Source organism: Haliaeetus albicilla, chromosome 16 (genome assembly GCF_947461875.1).
Source record: "Haliaeetus albicilla chromosome 16, bHalAlb1.1, whole genome shotgun sequence".
NCBI classification, from domain to species: Eukaryota; Metazoa; Chordata; class Aves; order Accipitriformes; family Accipitridae; genus Haliaeetus; species Haliaeetus albicilla.
The window spans coordinates 2,730,294-2,752,711 of NC_091498.1; the positions used below are offsets into that span (position 1 = coordinate 2,730,294).

A 22,418-nucleotide genomic window follows, 5' to 3' on the forward strand; every position below is an offset into this window, starting at 1 on the left:
GGCTTTAATCAATCTCCACATGAAACCTAAACCTTGCGACTGAGGGGAATACACTGAACCAAACGGCAGCGGGATGAAGGTCAGGGTGCTCCCGCCGCGGTGGCTCGGCTGCTGGGAGCGTCTGCTGGGGGGGGTGAGATGTGCTGGGGGGACCCTGAGTGCAGCCGGGGCCATGCTCCAGGGGCTGTGTCCCCTTGGGGAGCACGTTCAGAGGGGGCTGCAGGGGTTAGGGCTGGAGGGGAGCGTGGAGGAGACACCACCGATTCACCGGGGAGAATTTGGGTTGGATTTACAGGTTTTCAGCCTCCACGGGCAGAGCTCTCGCTGCTGTGGGGTTTGCTTGGTGGCGGGAGGGAGAGACATCCTCGGGGGGGGGGTTGCAGGTTGGCTCCTGGGGTGGGTTTTACCAGCACCATTTCCCCCATGCCGAAGTAAATAAAATTGTCTATTTATTGTGTGTGTTTCCTGAGACCTACCAAATACCGCAGTGCTCACGAGGGCCCGCGCCGGTGCCAGGATCTCCAACCGCCACGTTAAATAATTCACTGACCAAAGCCTTTAACTTGCTCTCCTCTCCAGGAGCACAGGCCCTGGGGCACCCATGCGGGGTGGGGGGACCCGGCTTCTGCAAAGGTGCGGAGAACGTGTGGTTACAGCTGGGATGGGGCACCCCTGACCCGGGCTTCCTTGGAAAGGGGATTCCCAGCAGCGTGCCTCACTTTCCTGGTCTGTTAGTGGGAGGTTGTGTGGAGCCGAGGGGAATAAGGCAGAAGAGCAAATAGCTGTGGGTCTTGGCTGGGAAACACACTCGGAGCCTGGCTCAAAGCTGAGTCTGCGGAGGATGGATAGGTATGGGTGTGGGAGAGCTGTGCCTGCTGCAGGGACCCCAGGGGGGAACGGGCTCCAGCAGGGCTCCTGGCCTGGGAGGGGGGGGATGAGGATGTGCCCTTCCCTTCCCAAGCAACACAAAGTCTCTCTGTAGGTATTTGATGTCCCTCTAAACCTCGGTGCTTCCAGCAATTCCTGAACCTAGAGGAAAGGGGGATGCCCTGGCCTGGGGTGCTCGCTGCCAGACAGCCTGGGAGGTTTGATGCTGGCTGGCTTGGAAAGCTCATGCCCGGGATGCTCCATGCCTGGGATGCTCCATGCTTGGGATGCTTTATGACTGGGATGCTCCATGCCTGGAATGCTCCGTGCCCGGGATGCTCTGTGCCCGGGATGCTCCATGCCTTGGATGCTCTCTGACTGGGATGCTCCATGCCTGGTGGCCAGGGACACTGGCTCCAGAGATGCTCCGCACCCCGCGGGTTGGGATGCGGGATTCTCCCCACCCCGTGGCCAGGCCACACTCTGCCCGGTACCGTGGGCAGCCGGAGATCCCCGATCCCCGGGAATCTCGTGGGAAAGGTTCCCCCAAACCGAACCGGGGGGGTTTCCAGCGGGGGGGACTGCTTCCCCGCATCCCACCCCCCTCTCCCCCATCCTCCTCCTCCCCCGGTCCCGGCAGAACCCCGGGGGCGGGGGCCAGGTACGGCGGGGCGGGCCAGCCCCGGGGGGGGGGCGGCGGGGCGGGGGGGGGGGGGAGGTCCCGGTGGCGGGCAGCTAAAGGCAGGTGGCACCGGGGAGCGACACCGGGCTCTTCGTGGGGGGGGGTGGGGGGGGGAGGCGGTGCGAGCTGCCGTCCAACGGAGCGGGAGGCGGCGGCGGCGGGGGGGTCCCCGCGGCGGCGGTGCCCTGAGCGGGGCGGTCCGCCATGGCCGGGGCGGCGGCGGGGAACGGCGGGGAACGGCGGGGAACGGCGCTGACGGCGGTACGGACCGAAGGAACGGGACCTGCCGGTGGGACCCCCCCGCCCCGCCGCCGCCGCCGGGGGTTGCTGGTGGGACCGCGACCGGGGACCGTCGCCCGCCCCCCCGCCGGTTCTTCGCGTTGTTGCCGTCGCCGCCTGCAGAACTGGCTCTACAACGTGCTGGAACGGCCCCGCGGGGGGGCTTTCGTCTACCACGTTTTTATGTGAGTACCGGTGTCCCGGGGGGGGGGGGGGGGGGCGGGACGGGTACCGGTCGCAGCATCCTATCGCCCGAAGGCCGGTTCCGCGGTTCCCGGGAGGACCGGGGGGGGACCGGGAGGACCGGGGGTTCCCGGTAGGACCGGGGGGGACCGGTGGGACGGGGGGGACCGGGCGCTGCCGGTGCCCGGCGGGGGAGTGGGAGCGATTTGGGAGTAATTAGGAGCCCCGAGCGAGCCCCGGTACCGGGCACCGGTGTGTCCGTGTCCCCCCCCCCCAGCCCCGAGCTCCACCGGAGAAGTTTGGTGGTGGAGCTGCGGGGGGGGGGCACGACGCGCCGGTGCCCGCTCCTGCCGCCGCTCCCGGGGCGATGGGAGCTGGAGGAGCTCCGCCACCGGCTGGGGTTTTGGGGGGCTGAGTCCACCGGGGGCTCCGGTGCGAGGAGGTGAGCGTGTTCCCCCCGGGGGGGGACGGACTGGGTCTGCGGGGTGGCCCGGGGGCGGTGAGCCCCCTCCTGATGGCACCCCCAGGGAGCCTGGGTCACCGCCTCGGAGCCTGTGGGGAGCCTCCAAAGTCCCCTGAAGGGGCGACAGGGCAGGTCTGGATGGGACCAGGGAGCCTGTTTGTGTGCCTGTAGCGATGCTGGGACAAGCAGAAGTGCCAGGCCAGCATCCCCGGAGCCGTGTCCGGATGGGATGGGAGAAAGCAGGGAATGGGTGTTCTTGTCCCCGGTTAAAGGCCACAAGCTGGCAGCGGCCGCTGTACCCCGAGAGCTGTGCCCATTCCCGGGTCCCCAGCTGATCCCCAGCACTAACACATCCCTCTCCAGAGATGGAGCCCGGGATGCTCCCAGGAGCAGCTCTGCTCCCTGCCCTGGCTCAACGCCGTTTCCCGGGCACTGTGGTGCTGCTCCAGCTTTCCTCGCTGGACCGGGGCATCCAGTGGCCTCTACAAAGCAGATTCTTCTCCGAGATGCACGGGCTCAGCTTGGGGCCGAGTAACAAATTCAGCCCCTTGGGGTTTTTTGTTCGGAGGGCTGTGACGGGGCTGCAGAGCTGGGGTGTCTGTAATGCACCCGGAGGCTGTGGGGAGAGGGGGGGGCTCCGTGCTGGGGGGCTGTTCTGGCTGCCCTGACTCAGGACCCCCACTCTGCTCCGGCTGCGCTGCTGGGACGCTGCCGGGACACCACTGCTCCCTGCCCGGCCATTGCCATGGGAAAGGAGATGTTTTCCCCCCCTCTGCCTCACGTGTGCTACATGCGTGCTTGGTGTGCGCCAGGCACGTGCACCGTGCCCCACAGCCTGGCTGGGCACAGACCCTCTCCGAGAGCATGAGCCGAAAAACTGCCTTTCCCTCGGCTTTCAGGAGCGGTAATGCGGTGCTGAGTCGTTAGTGGGGTGTGCGAGCTGGAGCTCGTTAAGAGACAGGAAAGTGGGTCTTGCCTAAGTTAGCACATTGAGGTGGCAGGATGAATTTGTCACTGGATAAGAGGGCACCTGAGCTCTCCGGGGAGCTGGGAGAGGAGCCCGGGGCCCATTTGTAACGCCTGCCGACACCTCCGCAGTGTGCTTCGGCAATAATACCTACGTTGCAAATACTGCCCTCGAAAGCGCTTTTCCTGCAAGGAATTAATAACGACGAAACCTCCTTCTAGGGGAGTGGGATTGGACTTTTTTTGCGTAGGTACTTGCCGGGCTCCAGAAGAGAGATCCCCCTGCTCATCTCACAGCTGAGACACGTGTGCCCCAGTGTGTTTCACCCGTTCTTCCTCCCGACCTGCGCATGTTTTGCCCCAGAAACAGCCGCATAGGACCAAGCGGCTCCCCTTGCAGAGCCCACCAAGCCCCGGGTCCCCCCTCTGCCACCCCGGCTGTGCCTGGCCCCCAGCTCTTGGGAGATGGGCTTTGCCCCGTGTGGGAAGATGTGCAGCAGTCGGAAATGGGAGCAAAACCTCTTTAAGGATTTACTGGGATGGGGAAGGGTTTGTGTTCGCTTGCTCTCTTAGTTTTACGGCTGAGGTATGCTGCAGGGCAGTCAGTCCTGCCAGGGACCCCCCCCGAAGCCTGTGGGAAGATGCCGCAGTGGGTGCAAGGTGTGGAGGTCTGTTTTGTGAAACCTTTCCTGTAAATGTTGCTCCTTTCTGGCTTCTTCAAAGTTAGCTTTGGTTGGTTGGTGTTTTTTTTCTCTCCCACAGCAGATGGGAGCTGCTAAGCTGTTGCAGTGCTGGGTATTGAAGTTCCCGGGAATGATTTGTGTGCCTCAGGAGCTGAGGACTGGTTTTTTTTAAAAAAAGAGGAGGAAGGTGTTACCCCCACTTTGGGGGGGACTGAGGCACGGGGGAGATGAAGCCCACGGCCCAAGGTCACCCAAGGTTGGGGCAGCACCGGTCACAGGACCCGTCCTCTGAGTCACGCCTGTGCGCTGCCTCCCCCCGAGCAGCCTGGCTCCGAGACAGGGCTGAAAACTGCTAAAATGGAAATACCCGCTGAGAAGCGAAGCACTTCCCTCCCCTGAGCAGTTTAGTGTCTGGGAGCACGTAGCAGGACTGAGCTGATACCGTTTATTGGACAAGTTTAGTCTCTTTCTGTCGGCAAATTGATCCCAAATAGCTTCCCGTCCCCAGCGCCCGCTCTGGGCTGGGCTGGGCTGGTGCTGCTCCACCTTGCAGGGTGCTTTGGTGGCTGCACCGTCTCTGCAGCGCCCGAGCTGTGCCGGGCATCTGCCTGCAGCCCCGTCCAACGGGCTAGGGGGGCTTAGACCCACTGTTGGGCTCTGCCGGGGCTTTGCAGCCCCTCGAAGCCCCCCCTGGCTGGGTGCCCCTGCAGGCTCCCATGCTCCAGCGTTTGCAGGAAGGGGATGGTGTGAAAGCAGGTGCCGGTGCAGGTGTAAAGCTGGTGTTGAGGTGTGCAGTGGTGGCTGCACCTCCAAGCCCGTGCTGACCATGGCAGGGCCGTGGTGGAGGCATGCACTTGGGCTCGGCTGGTTCGCCGGGCTTGCAAAGCTGTGTCTTGCCCTCTTGAAATGAGAGTTTCTAGCCCTGGAGCTTACAGAGCAAATCTGGGAGTGTGACCAGAGCTTTAACCTAAAGGCTTTAGAGCCAGAAGGCAAATAAAAACTTCCTTTTCCAATCTCCACCTCTTAAGCAAACGGGAAGGCTGTTCTCATTCCCAGCTCGTGCCTTTAGTTGTGTATGGCTGTCAGTGACTGCCCTGCTCCCGGGCAGAGCTGCTGCCCTTGGCACAGGCACCGCTTCCAGCCCGGCCTGAGGGCTACGTGTCCTGTCGGCCAGGGGCTGCCCTGCCAAGGGGTCTCCTGCAGCCTAGAGCTGCACCGGCCAGGTTTCCAGTTCAAGCTGTTACTGCTGTTCTTCACGGCTTGTCCCTGCAGCCGGGCTCGCTGGCACCCTCTCCCTGTCTGCCAGCCCCTGCATACGGCCAGTGGCTCCCAGTGCTGCTGCCCCGATGGAAAATGGGGTCTGGGAGCTCGTGTCGGTGGTTATGAAACCGCTGGGTGCACCAGAAGCTCAGCTCAGCACTTTTCCATTTCCTAGAGGAGCGCTTTCATAAAGAACAGTTTGACCTGGAGCAAATTAGGGAAGACTGAGACGGCAGCACCAGTAACAACCCGCAACCCCCTGCCTGAAGCACCGTCCCCTGTGCCAGGCCAGCCGGGCACCTCCCCTGCCCACTGCTCTTGGCAGCACCTCACCTGGGTACTAGGGGGGTGATGGGGTTTTATTTACTTTGTCAAAGTGTGTCGCGCTGGGGCAAAGAAGGGACGGGAGCGCAGAGCTTGGAGGGAGCCCATCCCTCGGGCATGTAGGGTGGCTGTCCCGTGGCACCCCTGCCCTTGCTGTGTCGGGTCCCCATGTACGTTGGCGGGGGCAGAGGGGTGGCAGCTCCCAGCAGAGCCCTGGGAGAATCCTGGCACTGGGTGGGTGATGCCAGGCGTGGGCTCTCCTCGGCTCGGGGCTGGCTGGGAGCCTCGGGGCCGTGGGAAATCCTCGTTGGCTCGGAGCAGCGGGATGCTGGGGGTGCGATGGGCGCAGGGCAGCAGTTGGCGGGTCCCTCCCCGTGCACCGGCCAGCTCCTGGCTGGGGACAAGGCTGCTGACAGCCGGTCTCTCCTGGAGTTTCTCTCGGATCCTGTTATGGGAGAGGGCTGCGGTGGGTAGGATGGGTCTGCCACCCCGGCTGCATCCCAGCCCCGCTGCAGGGCAGGCGGCTCTGCAGGGCACAGGCACGGTACCGCAGCTCTGCCATGCTCCCCTATCTCGCCGCATCCCTCCATCACCGCTTGGCTAAGCGGGAAAGTGCTTTCCCCACCACGCTGGGGATTGCCGCTGTGGTCGGTGCCTGCGGCAGCTCCAGCCCAGGCCCTTGCCAACCCACCCGAGGCAGTTCGAAGGGCTGGAGCCCCAGTGGGTTTGCAAGGAAATTGCTTCATCCCCTGCTTGCTGCTGGCTCTCCACCGCCTGCTGGGTAAAAACCTCTTCTATTAAGCCCTGGGGTTTTAACTTGCTGTCACTGGCATCCCCCACGGGGGCTGGTGTGGCGGTTTCCTATCCAGCTGCTGCGCTTGTGTGGCCAAAATAGAAGGGGCTGGGGAAGCTGTGCCCTGCCACCGCTGGAGCCGTGCCCTTCGAGCAGGGGGTTCTGCTCCCGAGGCTGGCCCCCCTCACCTTGCCTGGGCTTGAAACGGGAGCTGCGTTTGGGGGAAATGCCAGCAGGAAGAGAAGCCGGCACAGCAGTTTCCCCAGCCTGATGTGGTGTCACCGGGGCATAAAATTAAGCGACTTTGGCGCAACATGAAACTGTGCATTGATTTTTTTTTTTTTTTTTTTCCTTTCCCCTCTTGCTGCTCCCATTAGGACCCCCCAGCCCAGAGCGCACGGTGCCAGTTTGGGTGCCCAAGGCTGGCCAGCCCCAATGGGAAGCCCCACTGCCAGGATGCTCGGTCGCCCTGGAGAGGCTTTGGTTATTTGTCCCTCCAAGCAGCCATCCCTGGGGATGAGGGTCAGAGTGGGGCTGGACGAGTGCCCAGACCTGCCCCCTCTGCCTGTGGGTGCTTCTGCCCTCTGGGCAATGCATTTGGGGTCTCAGCCTGCCTCGACTTCTTGGGGCCCCTCGTGTCCCTGTGCCCCAAAGATCCCCTGTCCCCTGCAGAGCCCCCAGGAGCTGGAGGGTAGGGACGGCCCCGATCCTTCTCCTGGGGTGCAAGGGCACGGGAGCTGCATCTGAAAACACACTGGTTTTCTTCCCCCCCGCCTTAAGCCAGCTCCTTGCCAGATGATTCAAGAGCAAAACTATCTCGGCTGCTCCGTGTGAGCGTCTTGGCACCGTCCGCAGGAGCCTTGTGACTGTGCTCCCCGTGGGGACTGCAGGGGTGCTGGGGGGCCGTGGGTGGCGTGGGGGATACAGCCACGCAGTGCAAGGGTGATGGATGATGCCGTCCACAGGCTTTGGCTCCCGCTCACCGAAGCACCGAGGTGTTGGGGCCATCGGCTCCCATGTGCTATGGGATGTTATCTAGAGTTGCTGCCGTGGGTGCCACGGGGCTGCAGGAGGAGGTGTGCAGCCTGCAGGCAGGCTCCTTGTCCCAGCCCTGCTTCTAGCCTGTGTCAGGGCACTGGAAACACCCCATCCTGCCTTACCCCCACCCTGGTACCCCCTGGTCTCGGGGCGAGGAGGACTCTCGGAGCAGCACCTTTCCTCTCCCGGCGCTGATAACCAAGTCGGGGCTGGGCTCGGAGCGTGTCCTGGGGTTTGGGAGGCTGGCGGGCTCCTGGCTCCAGCTCCGGTTTCCCTGACCATGGGGAAACACTCGGTGCTTTTCTCCTTCTCTGTGGCACGGTGTGGGATGGACCCTGCCATGGTTACGGGTGCAAACAGGCCCACTACACCCCAGTTATTTATATCGCCCAGAGCAGACAGGCCGCCTGCTCCACCTCTCCTAAAGGGCTGCTGGAGCGAGGGACGGGGGATTTAGAAGACATTCTGTTTATACAGCTGCGAACGGTGCTCGGGGAGCTGAACCTCACGGGCTGGGGAGGTTGGAGAGCAAAGCACCGTCCCCATCCCTGTCCCCATCCCCACCGGAGCTGGGCTTAGGCAGTTTTGGTCCAAACAGCCATTTCCCACGGTGGCACAGTTGGGGGGTACCGCCTGGCTGGGCACCCAGTGCTGCTGCCCAGCACCATGATGGGGCCAGGCTTGGCCCGGGAAGGGAGCTGTGCCGTTCGGCAGAGGCTGTTTGCTCGCTCGTCCCCTGGCTGAGCTGTTTATCCTACGGCGCGTGGTATTTTCTTTCCGCTGACTTATTGCTGGGCTGTCAGCACGAGCCTCCCTGACTCTGCCTGCGCCCCTGGCTCGGGGCTTCTTTGCAGGGGGAGAGCGAAATGGGGTCTGGGCCAGACCCGCCAGGGCAGGGGGGTGCCCACCATTACCCCCCCTTCCCAGCCTGGACACTGGCTGCTTGTTGGTGACGTGCCATCCTGCTGCCCAGGCTCTGAGCATCACAATCCCATCAGCGTCGGCTGCACCAGGGTGCCGCGGCACAGCTTTGCCCAGGCTATACCGGGGTGCAGCCCGTTTGCCCAGGGGTGTTCGAGTGGCCGGCTGGTGCCCCCTTGCCCGGCACCGCTCCTCGCCGGCTGGGGTTGACCTGGCCCCCGCTTCCCCTGAGCTCAGCACCTTTCCCGGCTCACCTGTTCCTCCGCCGGCACCGCGTTACCGATGCGGGCAAGAGCATATGGCAAAGTCCGCTCTAATGAAGATTAATGTGAGGAGATTCGCCTTCTCCAACCCGGGCGCCCCGCCGGGTTTTAATTATTATTTTGGGGAGGAGTGTTCCTGCGGACAGGCTTTGCTCCTGCAGGGGTGAGAGGAGCTGGAGGGGTCCCGTCCCTGTGCCCAGGCTGCCGCCGGCATGTCCCCTCCCGCACGGGGACGTGTGCCAGCAGGGACGTGTGAGGGCGGCAGCGGGAGCGGGGGGCTGCTGGCTGGTGGGGGCTGGCGATGCAAAGTTTATTGAGGAAAGCTGATGCACCGGCTCAGCAACAACAGCATCTGCTCCATCCATCCCCCGGGACCCTGGCGCAAGGGAGTGGGGGGACAGTGAGACCCCTGCCGGGTCCTGCCCCATCGTTTCTGCCCCATCCCTGCTTTCCCCGGCAGCACTCCTATTTTTTTTTTTTTTTGGCCCTGCTTGGTGAGTGAGAAGAGCAGCATATTCGGGAGGGGGAGCGTGCCGGTGGGGAGCCTGGCACTGCCAGCACCACTCAGGGTTTGATGGAGAGGTCGGTCGAGCCCTCGGTGCAGGGTAGAGCTGCTGAGAGCAGCACTTCTGCCCCGGAGGGCTGCCCGCTCCGAGGGGGGACTGGGGGGGGACACGGCTGGTTCCTGGCTCACCGAGCTGCCTTCAGGCATCTGACCCTTCCCCTAAGCCGCTTAGGCCCTGCCAGCAGCCGGGACAGGGCGTTTGCCCAGGCTTTACAAGTTAATTCCTAGCAGGTGATGTGTTCCCAGAAAGTTTCTTTCCCAGCCGGCCCCGTGGGGCCTCGCATGCCTGTATCCTTCACCAAATCCTGTAGGATATCGGGGCGGCCAGGCGGGAGGCATCCCCACCCCAAGGATGCAGGCTTCCACCACGGCTTCCGTGGCACGGCTTTACCAACCGGTCCGGTTGCTCGTGGTGCTGCTGTGGGGACAAGTGACAAGGGGGGGCTCCGGCTCGGTGCAAAAACACCGTGACTCGCCGCTGCCCGAGGCAGGGCCACCCGCAGCATGTCCCCACGGGAGCAGCGTGTGCCCAGGCACTGGGGACGCCCCCCTTCCCCACTCCCCGGCTGGGGTGAGAGGCACAAATCTTTGCAGGCTGGGAGATTTCTGCCTTCTCTTCTGCTTTGTGCTTCGCTGCCCATGTAATTGCCTGCTAAATCCTGATTGTATAATCTTTATTGCTGATGATGCACAAAGCAGAAAGGCTCTGCCCGTGGCTGCTCGGCCAGGTCTTGTTTTGCTCCTCACACCAAGGGCTGTGGCCAGGACGGCGGTGACCTCCTCAGTGCTCCCTGCCTGCGGCTCCGATGCCCTCTGTGCCGGCACGGGCAGGACAGGGGTACCGGTGTGCCCGGCTGTGCCGTTGGCTGCCGGAGGAGTTAACGGCAGAACTGCTGTGCCGGAGGAAAGGGGCTCGATTAATAATTCAGAGGGAGATGGAACTGGCTCCAGCCTTCTGCCTTGCAGATGGGGAGTGCCTGGGAGAGGAGCATCATCCTCCGCAGCGAGGGCAGGGCACTGTCAAACCTACGACCCCCCCGGCCCCTTCACTGCTGTAGCTGGGACGTGGTGTGTCGCTCCAGCTCTCCCTTCTCCGTGCTCTGGATCCAGCCCTTCTCACGTTCCCTGGGGTTTCTCTGCTGTCGGTCCCATCTCCATTTTCCCCTCATGGCGGTTTTGGGGAAGGGTCCTGCCTGTCCCCCTTTATGCTGGGATTTTGAGCTGGGTACTACCCGCCTTGCCCCACTGTGGGCATGGGGCACTCAGCAGCCCCCTCATGCCCTGCCCGGGTTTGCAGACCCCCCCAGCCTTACAGAGCACAAACTGTGGGTTCGGTGGGTGGGTGCGCGTGTGTCCCGGCATTGGGGAGGCCCTCGGCTCTCCTCACCCCCAGTGTCTGCGCCGCGTCCCCTTGGCCAGGGTGGGAGCATCGTCCCCTCTCCCCCGCGTCACCCAGTGCCTCCTCACCGGCCCTGGGGCAGACATGGGGGTCAGCTCTGCTTTCACCCCTCGGACACCCCAGGCAGCCGGTTTGGCTCTAAAGCCCTATGTCAGCAACAAGAAGAGATGGGAAAGAGCTCCTGAGTGGGTGTCGGGCAGCATCTCCCCGAGCCGAGCCCCCCGCACTCTTTGGAGCACCATTGATGGGTCCCGTGGGCACTGCTCACCCAGCGGAGATGGTGCCGGGGGGGCGAGATGGGTGCCCACCAGCTCAGGGACAGGGTGCCACGGCCACCTCGCTTGCCCTGCTGGCCTCAGCCTGGCCGCCCCGGTGCTGCCGGCGGTGCTTCCCCATGGCACAGCGGGGCTGCGGTGCCTGGTGGGGCCGTGGGTGCCCGGAGCCCCCCGTGCCGTTACGGAGCCGGCTGTAGTGGAGCAGTGGCCCTTTGCACGCCGTCACGTGGGCCGGTGGCACAAGCCCTCCGCTTTCCATTTTTAGAATCGCTGGATCAGGGGAAAAAATGTATTTTTGGAGTTTGATTTGCTTCAGCTTCAGAGTCTATTTTTTTTTTTTTCCCCTCCTTATTTTAAATGGGCCAAAGCCCCTCATGTCTTCACCCAGCTCTCAGGCACAGCTAGCCCCAGAGCAGCTCCTTGTTAACTCTTCCCCCAGGTCGGCTGTTCCCAGGTGGCCCCCGTGTCCCCAGCAGGTCCCCACGGTGGCAGCGATGCTGGGGACAGTCAGGAGAAGCTCTGGCCCCCCTTCTGCAGCAGCAGCACACTGCCACAGTTTGGGACCCCCCCACCCCATCTCCCTCCCTGCTTTTAATTAGCAGTTGTTTTGCCTGGACAGAGGCTGCAGGGCTGTGCTGGAGCCTGGCACGGAGCCCCACGTCTGCCGGAGCCTGGTCCTCCTCCTCGGTGTCTGTAGGGCAGCCCGGGGATGTGCTGTGCCACCAGCCCGGACTGGGACACGGGTGCCATGCGGTGCTGGTCCCCATCACAGGGGGGACCAGTGGGAGCAATGTTCCCTCTGGGCATGGGTCTTGGGGGGGCCAAGGCTGGGCATAGAGCCTGTCTCGGCTGTGCCGGAGGGATGTCCAAGGAACGGTGGGATCCCGCCGTGGGCTTGCTGCCCTGGTCCCAGGGAGGTGCTGCCTGTGCTGGGCATCCCAGTGCCACGGACAGGCTTTAGGCACAGCCCTGCCTCTGCGCCCACGGGCAGCTGCTGCTCGTGGGCTCCCAAATTGCTCCATGCCACCATCTAGGGGTAAACCGTGTCCATGGTGGCTCAGCCACAGCCGTGGAAATCTGGGCTAGGGGGGGTCAGGTTGTGAGCAAGAGCCAGCACTGCAGGCTGGGCTCCCCCCCGGCCAGCCCCGATGCCCGCGCTGACACGTTTTCGTTCCAGATTCCTCCTCGTCTTCAGCTGCCTGGTGCTGTCGGTCTTCTCCACCATCCAGGAGCACCAGAAATTGGCCAACCAGTGCCTCTTCATCCTGGTAAGTGGGGAGCGGAGCTGCGCTCGGACTCCCTGTCTCCACATGACACCCCAAGAGACTTGGCTGACATCATGGACAAAACCCCTCTGACCCCTTCCCCAGCCCAAATGTCACTATTGATCCCTGGTGTTAATGACGGCAGCCTCTCCGGCACATCGGGGAGAAGCTGCAGGGTGGCCTCGCTGCTGGGCGGCTCGGGGTGGCCCATCACTGCAGCTGGACCTCCGCGGTGCGGAGAGGCATAAACCGCTGGAAAAGGCAGGGCAGGAGGGGCTAAAAAAGGCAACTTTCCCCCAAACTGTCAGAAACAGCTGACGCTGGAGTTCTTCAGAGTGATGGAGACTAAATTGGGAAGGTCCTTGTGACTTTCCCGCGAGTAAGCAGAACGGGGGCTTGTTTGTGCGAGAGGTAGGAGGACAATGCTGACGGCGGAGGAAAAGGACCCAGCTCGGTGTGAGCTTGGCACAGGTAGGAGAGCCGGGCTGCTCAAACAGGCTCGACGGCCACGGCTCCCGTCTCGCTGCCCTGATTCCCCCGGGACGGCTCCAGCCAGGGCTGTGCCAGGGGGGTGGCCTTGGGGGGGACACACCATGCTCCCCCCCCCAGCACCGTCCCGTCCTCAGCACCAGCATTTCATTTTGCCCCCTCCAAAGCCGCCCACCCAGCTGAATCCCCCACGCCGTCCTGCCCTCCCCACCTCACCCTCCTCTACCCCCCCCGGCAGGAGTTCGTCATGATCGTGGTGTTCGGCATGGAGTACATCATCCGCGTCTGGGCGGCCGGCTGCTGCTGCCGCTACCGAGGCTGGAGGGGACGCTTCCGATTTGCCAGGAAACCCTTCTGCGTTATAGGTACCGGGGAGGGGGGGAGCTTTGGGGGGAGCACAGATTTGGGGACTTGCGGCGTCACCCACGCCGCGGGTGTTTGAGAAAAGCCCGCGCCCCCGACCCTCGCCGTCCCTTAGATTTCATCGTCTTCATCGCTTCCGTGGCCGTCATCGCCGCCGGCACCCAGGGCAACATCTTCGCCACTTCGGCGCTGCGCAGCATGCGCTTCCTGCAGATCCTGCGCATGGTGCGCATGGACCGTCGCGGCGGCACCTGGAAGCTGCTGGGCTCCGTCGTCTACGCCCACAGCAAGGTAGTGAGACAAGGGGAGTCAAAAGTTGCTTACCTAATGCTACCATGTAAGAAGTCATAATTTCATCCCCGACTTGTACAGACACCCCTCTCTGTATCCCGTAGGGTTGTCCATACAGAATTTCAAAGGGGCTCAGTCCTTCTTTCGCCCTTGGTCTTGTTTGCATACACAGAAGGGCTAAAGGGAGAGACTGAGGCCATGTCAAATTTGCTTCTTGTCCTAATTCCGCACATCAGTAGAGGAATGCGGGGGTCCCCAACATGGCCCCCCACACCCCTCCCCGAGCCCTTCTCACCCCTCTCCTGCCCCGGCAGGAGCTCATCACCGCCTGGTACATCGGCTTTTTGGTGCTCATCTTCGCCTCCTTCCTCGTCTACCTGGCTGAGAAGGATGCCAATGCCCAATTCGCCACCTACGCCGACTCCCTATGGTGGGGCACGGTAAGCTTGGCCACCGGCGGTCCCCCAGCCCCGGGAGGGGATGAGGAGGGTGGGACGGGGCCGCGGCGAGGGAGGTCCCTCCAGGCTTCCCCCTGCTCTGCCCCCGGGCAGGTCACCCTCACCACCATCGGCTACGGGGACAAGACGCCGCAGACGTGGCTGGGACGGATGCTGGCGGCCGGCTTCGCCCTGCTCGGCATCTCCTTCTTCGCGCTGCCTGCCGTGAGTAGGATGGGGGAGAGGGTCCCTGCGCCTCCTGCCCTGTAGAAATCGGGGAGAAAGGGACCAAATCCCACCACTGCGGTGGGAGGGTCCCCATCTCTCCTGGCTGGCGGCGGTGGCGTGGTCGGCACCCACGGACCCCGTCCCCTCCCGTCCCCAGGGGATCCTGGGCTCCGGCTTCGCCCTCAAAGTGCAGGAGCAGCATCGGCAGAAGCACTTTGAGAAAAGACGGACTCCGGCAGCAAACCTGATCCAGGTAGCGCAGTGCTGGCGTGTCCTGCCCCATCCTTTCCCGGGGATGCTCCACCGTCCCTCGCTCCATCTGCTCTGCCTGTCCCTGCCTGCTGCAGGCAGGACCCGAATGCCTGACCCCCACATCTGGCAGCTGGCTCCTTTGGGCCGGACTCTGCCTTTGGTGGCCAAGGGGGATGGAGAGGGCTGGCTTGGGGGGGGGATCTTGCCTCCTGCCCCCGCGGGGGCTGATCCCGATGCCCGTGGGCTCTCGCTCCCATGCAGGCTGCCTGGCGCCTGTACTCGACGGACGTCAGCCGGGCGTACCTGACGGCCACGTGGTGTTACTACGACAGCCTCCTGCCCTCCTTCAGGTAAGCAGGGTGCCGGCGAGGGCTGCGGGGTTCCCTGTGGGGTCCCAGGCTGATGAGCAATGTGAGCAGCCCCTGCCACGGGGGGCCATGCGGACCCACCGAGGGCTCGGTTGGGCTGAGCAGCACGGACCCCTTGCTCAGCCCCGGGACACCGGAGCCCCAGCACAGCACCTGCCAAAATGTCCAACACCCTCCTCCATCCTCACCATCCTCACAGCACCCGGCACCCATCCCACCCTGTCCTCTCTCGCCCCATCCATAGCCATCTTCCAGCACCGCCACGGGGAAGAGGACGATGCCGCCGGCCACGGGGAACTCGTGGCTGTGGCGACGGAGCTGCAGCTGGCCAGGAGCCGGCTCCAAGCATGGTGGCAGAGCGGATGGACCTGGGGGGGTCCAGCGGGGAGCCCTGCAGGGCTCTCCCCTCCTGTGGCCCCTGGGACGTTGCCACCACGGGTGGATCGAAGACTCTCCGAAGCCTTTGTGGACTCCCTGTGCGTTCCCATCACACCGAGCGCAACCGGGGTCTGCCATGCGGTCCCCGTGCCCGAGCCCTGCCCCAGGCTGGCAGTGCCCTCCCGCCTGCCTGTGCATCCTGCCCCTGCTCCAGCCATGTGTTCCTTTGCAGTGACAAATTCATTGTTCTGTTTCACTCTTTATTTTTTCAAAGACAGAGCTCTTAACAGCCGTGGCAGCGAGTCCCTCTTGTCCCTGACCAAGGAGATACGGCTTCCCATGCACCGCTGCCAAGCGTGGTACCGGGCTCTCCTGGCATGGGCATCACGGGGGGCTCCGCCAGCCCCTCCTGCTCTGCCAGGAGCCATTTCTCCTGTAGCAGGGATAGGGCCAGGCTCGATCCCTGCCGGGTCTGAGCTTTCCCCTCCTGGCTGCTTCAGCAATGCCCAGACCCCAGATCAGATGGTGGCAGGTCCCCCTGTCTCCCACCCCATGGCAAGGGTGGTCATCCTGCCTGGCCCCTGCCTGACCCATCCCTCCCAGCACGGGTCCAGCCCCTCTGCCAGTGGCCAGTCTCTGTGGGACCCTTTCCCAGCACATCCCCCTCCCCAGCACCGTCACCCCCAGGTGCCAGCAGCACCCGCTGCTGCCTCAACCTGCTGCCCGAGCTGTTAAGAAACTGTCTTTTGAAAGAAAGTGCTGGTTTTTGCTTGTTTTGTTCTGGTTTTGCTTTGGTTTGCACAGAGGAGGACCTGGCTCTGCTCAGCCTTGGTTTGCTCATCTCATTTGCTTTGGAAAGTTTAATTTCTCCATGTTTTTATTTAACCCCAACCTCAGAGAGCTGGCCCTAATGTTTGAGCATTTGCACCGAGTCCGCAACGGAGGATTTAGGAATTCAGAGGTTAAAAAATTGCCTGACGGAGCCCCACCGCCTTATCACTCCTTCACCCCTGGCCAGAAAAGCATCAGCCCTGCCGCTTGTTCAGGGGAAAGGTAGGAGGGTGCAGCCCCACGGCCCCGCGTTCTCTCTCCTCTCTGCCCTCTCTCCTCTGCTCGTCTCTGTCCTCCTGCGATGCCACCGCGATGCCTGTCACCGCCAGAGCGGACCCCAGAGGAGCAGCCCCCGGTCCCACTCCCCACCCAGTGCCGTGCTGGGGCGTCCCTCCAGCTCTGCCGCTGGCTGCCAGCATTGCTCCTGGCTCACAGCTCTGGAGGGGGCACATTTGGTCCCCACGAACAGACTCTGGGCTCTTGTACCCGTCATGAAGCCTCTTGCAACATTCAGCTCCTTTTTCACGTGGCCACGGCACCGGGACCTCACACAGGGTAGCCAAGCGTGGCTGAAAATGGCCCTGCAAAGGCAGCGCTGCAAGCCCGTCGGGGCTGGAGCTGTGTGGCCCTGCTGCAGAGCCAGGCAAGGAGCAAAAAACAGTTCCTGCAGTCCAAGACGGGCTTCCCATGCCCACAGCAGCGGGGAGCAGCGATGCCAAGCTGCCCCAGTGCCAACAAGAAGAGACAAGAGGGTTCGGGGCTGCCACGCTGCTGGCGGCAGCTGCTTTGCACCATGTCCCCGGTCTCCTCTGGCCGAAGAGCATCCTGGAGACCCCGGCGTGCCACCACGGCTGCTGGCCTCCCACCCAGGACATCGGCACAGAGTGGGGCCCTGGGCCAACGTCAGGGTTAGGTGGGGAGAGGGAGCGCTGCTCCTCCATGGCATCGTGCCTCAGTTTCCCCCGTGATGCTGGAGACGGGGCTGTGGGAGGTCTGGCGTGGCGTGGGGATGTGCCGAGCCGTGGGGCTGTGGCTGCCCTGCTGTAGGCGTGGGGCCGAGGGGGACCTGCTCACCCCGCCATCCCCGAGGTGAGTATGGGCTTGGGGGGGCTTCTCCCTGCGGCAGCACTGGCCTGGGCTCGGTTTCCCAGTGAACAGCCAGGAGCTAGCAGGGGAGACTGCAACCCCCCGGCCATCCCACCCAGGGGGGCCTGAGCCTTCCTCCATCTCCTCCACGAGCATCACCTCTCGTAACATCTCATCTTCTCTCTCTCCTCCCCTCTCCTGCTCACCCTCCTCCTCTCCATCCCACCAACCTACCCCCAAACCTTCTGTGCCCCCCGCTCACCCCCAAGCTGGAAGGAGGAGGACGTGCAGCCCCACAAGTGCTTACGCCTCAGGTAACGTTCAGCCCTGGCAGTGGCCGCAGCAAGCGGGCAGGGGCCGGGGATCCACAGAGCGGCAGCGGCGTTTGCAGGGTCACCACCGTTCAGCTGCTCGGCAGCACGTGCCGTCACCAAATCACTTTTTTGCCAGAGCTCCGCCGCTGAGAAACCAGACTTTGCGGGGCGGGCATGAGTGTTTATGCAGGACCTACACAAACAACTCCACTCGTGCTTCTTGCCTCCACAGCAGAAGGGGGTACCGTGGCCAGGTCCGGTGCAGCGGGAGATGCTCACCGGCAGCAGGCAGGGACCCTGCGCCCACGCACTGGGGTGCTGGCATGCCTGGGGGGGGTCGGGGACGTGGTGACCCGGGATGCTCCGCTCCCTCCCGGCCACGGGCTAACTCTCGTTTTCTCCTGTCTCTGCCCTGACCCTCCAGCCTGATCTTTAGTGGTAAGAGAAGGCTCTTGCGGACGTGGGGCACGTGGAGACGGAGGTACTGCGTCCCGGCTGCCTGCGCTGGGCGGCTGCGCAGGGCCGGGGAGCACTGGGTTTGCATGGTGCTCTGTACTGGGCTGCCTGCCGACTGCGGGGCAGAGGAGGGTAGAGGCTGAAGGGTCATCCTTCTGCAGGGCAAGGGGGTCTGTGCATGGCCTGGGCTGAGCTGGCTGTCCCCGCTGGCTCCCGCTGGCTCCCACAGCTTGCCCTGCCTCAGTTTCCCCTTCTGTGCAGCATGGATGAGCCTGGTCTGTTGGCCGTGCTGGGCTTGCCGAGTCCAACAACAGCAAACTGAGGCACTTGGATAAACGTTGTCCCACGTCTGTCCTGCAGCCTGGTTCCCCGGGGGACAGCCCTACCTGTCCTCCGGCACTGCCCTGCCTGCCCGGGACCAGTTTGCCCACAACCTGCATGGGGAGAGGCTGGGAGCCCAGTGCCCTGCCTGTACCCCTGCCTTGCCCTGGGACTCCTGGCCCAGGAAATCCAGGAGGCTCCCCAAAACAAGCGCCGGGGTTTTGTGGAGCCTGTTGTGCAGCAGGCGTGGGGTTTGCTCCGCATCCTCCACGGCTTTGGCTTCCTCCACTTGCAGGGCTGTGCGTCTGTTTGGCCTCCTTGCATGTCCCGAGGTGTGCTCGTGGTCCCACATCACACAAAAGGCAGCGCCAGATGGTAATTTTGTGTAGGTCCTACATAAACGATGCCTGTTGTCCCCTCACCACCGACCCAGTGGAGCAGCTGGTTTCAGGAGCAGAGCTTGCGTTAGGGCAGGAGGGGGCTGCTCCGCTTGCCCACCGGAGCAGAGCCTGAATTAGGTGGTGCAGCCTGGAGGAGGAGGAGGAGGATGAAGGGGCCCGGCTGGGTGCCCCAGGACACCCCATGCCAGCAGGAATGGGGCAGCAGGAGCAGGGCTGCTTCTTGCAGGACTGGGGCCGATTGCTCTGCCGGCGGCTCTGCTGCGTGTCCTACCCGCTGCCGTACCTGTCTCTCTGTGCTCTCCCTGTCTGTCTCTCTCCTCCTTTCTCTTCTCTTGGGGAAAAAAATGGTGTTTAAAGGAGTAACCCCAGAGCTGCTCCTGCACGGGCATGCGGTACCGCCTGCTCCTGGCCTGCCTCGCACGCGAGCTCGTGCCCGTCGTGTGCCGGGGGCTCTCCGTCAGCTCGGCACAGCCACCCCCCTCCTCACCCCCAACCGCGGTGGGCACGTGTGTGCCCACAGCAGGGATCCGCTCCTCTCCCCGTCCCCATCCCTGTGCCCCCCGTCCCCCAGTCACCCCTGACGCTGCCCACCCCGCTCTCCCACGCAGCAACAAGATGGGCATCAAGGACCGTATCCGCCTGAGCAGCTCGCAGCGGCAGGGCAGCCGGGGCAGGCAGCACCTGGGACCCCCCCTGCACCGCTCCCCCAGCACCGAGGACATCCCCGAGGCTTCCAGCCCCACCAAGGTGCAGAAGAGCTGGAGTTTTAATGACCGGACCCGTTTCCGTGCATCCCTGAGGCTCAAGCCGCGGACCCCAGTTGAGGGTAAGTCCTGGGGAGTGGTGGGGTCTGGGTCCGGCTGGGGGGTTGTGCTGGGGGGCTGCAGGTGTTTTGGGGGGCACAGAGGGACAGCCCTTAGGGTCTGCCACCCACCCACTCTTGGCACTCACAGCCGACTGCCCGCCAGAGGACAGCAGCGAGGAGAAGAGCTCCCACTGTGACCTGACCTTCGAGGACATCATGCCAGCAGTGAAGACCCTCATCCGGGCTGTCAGGTGAGACCATCCCCTCCCGCGTCCCCCAGCATACGTGCTGCCATCCTTAGCTCCTCCACAGCTCTCAGCCCTTGGGGATGAGTGGACGTGTCCAGAGAGCCCCGGTCCAGCCCATGGCCGTGGCCAAGCTGGGCAAGGAGCAGGGATGGCTCCTGGCTCAGACCCCCATGGGGACAGCGATTGGGACCTCGGTGCTTTGCATGTGCCCCCCGTTCCCCCAGCATAGAGCCCACAGGCACCCCTGGTCCTCCCCCGTGCCCTGCAGCCAGCCTGGGTGTCCCTGCAGGATCCTGAAGTTCCTGGTGGCCAAGAGGAAATTTAAGGAGACCTTGCGTCCCTACGACGTCAAGGACGTCATCGAGCAGTACTCGGCCGGCCACCTGGACATGCTGGGCAGGATCAAGAGCCTGCAGATGCGGTGAGATGCTCTGAAGGCGGCCGGGGGGGGGGCTCTGGGCTCCCCTGGGTCTCCCACCACTAGCCATGCCCACTGGGAGGGGTGCTGGTCCATCACGATGGGTGGAACATGTTCCCAGAGCCCCGTCCCGATCCGTTGTGGTCTCAACATACCCTCTGGTCCACTGAGAGTGATGGGCTGTGTCCCTTCCCTCCCTGCCAGCGTGGACCAGATCATGGGCAGGGGGGCCCTCGCTGCGGACAAGAAGATGCGGGAGAAGGGGGAGAAGCCGGCGCTGGAGACGGAGCTGGTGGACGAGCTCAGCATGATGGGGCGAGTGGTCAAAGTGGAGAGGCAGGTCAGGGGGGGACGGCCGCCGGGGAGCATGTCACTGTCCCTTCGGTGCGAAGTGGGACCCCCTGGGTCCCCTCCCCGCGGGGAAGGACCCACTCAGCCCTGCCCACCCTTGCAGGTGCAGTCCATTGAGCAGAAGCTGGACCTGCTGCTCGGTTTCTACTCCCAGTGCCTCCGCAAGGGCTCCATAAACTCCTTCAGCCTGGCCGCCGTGCAGGTGCCCCCCTGCGAGCCCGACATCACCTCCGACTACCACAGCCCTGTGGACCACGAGGACATCTCGGTCTCTGCCCAGACCCTGAACATCTCCAGGTCGGCCAGCGCCAACATGGACTGAGCGGGGAGGCAGTGGGATGGATCCCACCAGCGTGCAGCCGGTGGGATGGGATGCCGGGATGTGGGAGCAACGTGGCATTGCCCAGCTCCGTCTAGCCACGTCCCTGGCCATGTTACTTGAACCAAGTCGTCCTTTGCGGGGACACGGCTGCAGCAGGGTGCCCGCTCTGGGGATGGGGTGGGAGCCCGTGGCACTGCAGCATGGCCAGACCACGCTCCTGGGATGCTCCTGCCCTTCCCGGGGGGTGAGACCCCCCTCCAGCTCCTGGGGCCTCGAGTGCTCCCCAGCCATGGTGGGGATGCTCTAGACTGGCCCCATCCCCTGGGGTTTGGGTCGTACCCCCCCAGCCCTCAGGACATGTCCAGCTCCCCAGTGGGGTCCTGCCTGGTCCCCCAGAGCCGAGCCGGGACCACCGCCAGCTATGCAAGGCTTCATCTCCCTTCCGCTGCCAGTGCCAAGCAAGGGCGTTGGGGCACGACCCAGTGTGGTTTTACCTGCGTTGCTCCAGGTCAGGGCAGCGGCAGGGCCCCCCCCCAGGCAGCTGAGCGGGGGTCTGTCCCCCCCTCACTCTCCTCTGCCTGGGTTGTTTCCCTGCTCGCAGGGCTGCAGCGCTGCAGCTGCGGCTGCACTTCTAGAAGCACAGCAGAGCCTTCTGCCTGCCCGTGCATGCTCCCAGGGCAATATATATATAGAAGATATATATATATATATTTATGCAATAATGTCTTAATATGCAACACCCCTGGGAAGAGCAACCCGTGGGGACATAGGCAATAAGCAAACCCCCCCTACCAGCACACAGGGCTAGATCCTGCTGCCCGTGGGGGCCCGCCTGGGTGCCCTGGGGGCTTGGGGCTGGGTGACAAACCTCCACCCGAGGGTGGCCCTGGGGCCACGGGGCTGGGCAGGGCCTGTGGAGGAGGGAGGGATGCAGGCAGAGGTGATGGGGACAGTGGTCCCCAAGGAGCATCCCTCCCTCTCATGTCCCAGAACCTGCCCTTGCTTAGAGGATTCCTTCTTGCTTAGAGGTCCCGCGGTGCTCGGTTTGTCCCTCCCCATGTCCCCATCCCCTCTGTGGTCCGGGGAGCACGGGCTGGACCTTGGGGGGGGACTGCCCAGTGGGGACAGAGCGGTGTTGGCCATGCCTCCCCGCATGCCACTCGTGACAGAGCCGCAGCAGCTCCCGCGCTGCCCCACTCCCCCCAGGAAACCCTGGGGCCGGTTTCCAGTCCCGCACCGCTGGGCTGAGCCAGGCTGGAAGCGATCGTGGTAGTGCCAAAGTTTGCCAAGCTGGGGCTGGTGTCTGCTCCTGCATGGCCGGGGATCCCGGGGGGTCTTGGTGGGCTTCGGACCGTGGGATTTGCACCCCCCCCCTTCCCAAGCCCCCCCCGTGCCTCCACTCCTGGCAGCAGGGACCCCTGACCCTGCTCGTTTTTCCTGCCTCGTTAGTGCATGTGGCCAGCGTGGGCCGTGCCAGAGCCGCTTGCAGCCTCCCCCCCCTGCTCCTGCACCACCCTGGCCCCCTCGCCCCAGGGGTGCCCGTCCCCCCCGGCTGGGCCGTGGGGGCAGCGGGGGCACGAGGAGACAGCCGGGTGCCGTGGGTGGGCAGGCGGGTGGGTCGCTGCGTGGGTGCCGTGGGTGCCCGGCCACGGGGCGAGGGTGCATGCGACAGCTTTGCCCGCAGCCGCACGCAGGAACTAACTCGTAGGACCCCCCCCTCCCCGCCGTCTCCCCCGGGGCTGGCTGGTCCCCGCAGACCTCCCCAGCCAGAAGTAGTTACCTCACTTGATTAACTTATTAACTTATTTGTTTCATTAAAATTTGGAGTAGAGG

The 22,418-nt window shown here is 63.9% G+C and overlaps 1 protein-coding gene across 7 annotated transcripts; it reads left to right on the forward strand.

Annotated features, from left to right (window-relative positions):
• The first annotated feature begins 1,715 nt into the window (after positions 1–1,715).
• KCNQ4 (potassium voltage-gated channel subfamily Q member 4) lies at positions 1,716–22,418 on the forward strand. 7 transcript variants are annotated; one of them, XM_069802945.1, is made up of 16 exons: positions 1,716–2,013; positions 12,139–12,229; positions 12,954–13,080; positions 13,194–13,369; positions 13,684–13,809; positions 13,894–14,031; positions 14,192–14,287; positions 14,548–14,636; positions 15,930–16,085; positions 17,219–17,263; positions 17,688–17,744; positions 19,050–19,267; positions 19,395–19,497; positions 19,784–19,915; positions 20,117–20,252; positions 20,367–22,418. In XM_069802945.1, exons 1-16 carry the CDS (start codon positions 1,754–1,756, stop codon positions 20,583–20,585), a joined length of 2,169 nt encoding a protein of 722 aa, XP_069659046.1. In that variant the 5' UTR covers positions 1,716–1,753; the 3' UTR covers positions 20,586–22,418. The 7 variants fall into 7 exon arrangements, with proteins under 7 accessions (XP_069659046.1, XP_069659047.1, XP_069659048.1 ...); XM_069802946.1 differs by having other exon boundaries at positions 13,921–14,031; XM_069802947.1 differs by lacking the exon at positions 17,688–17,744.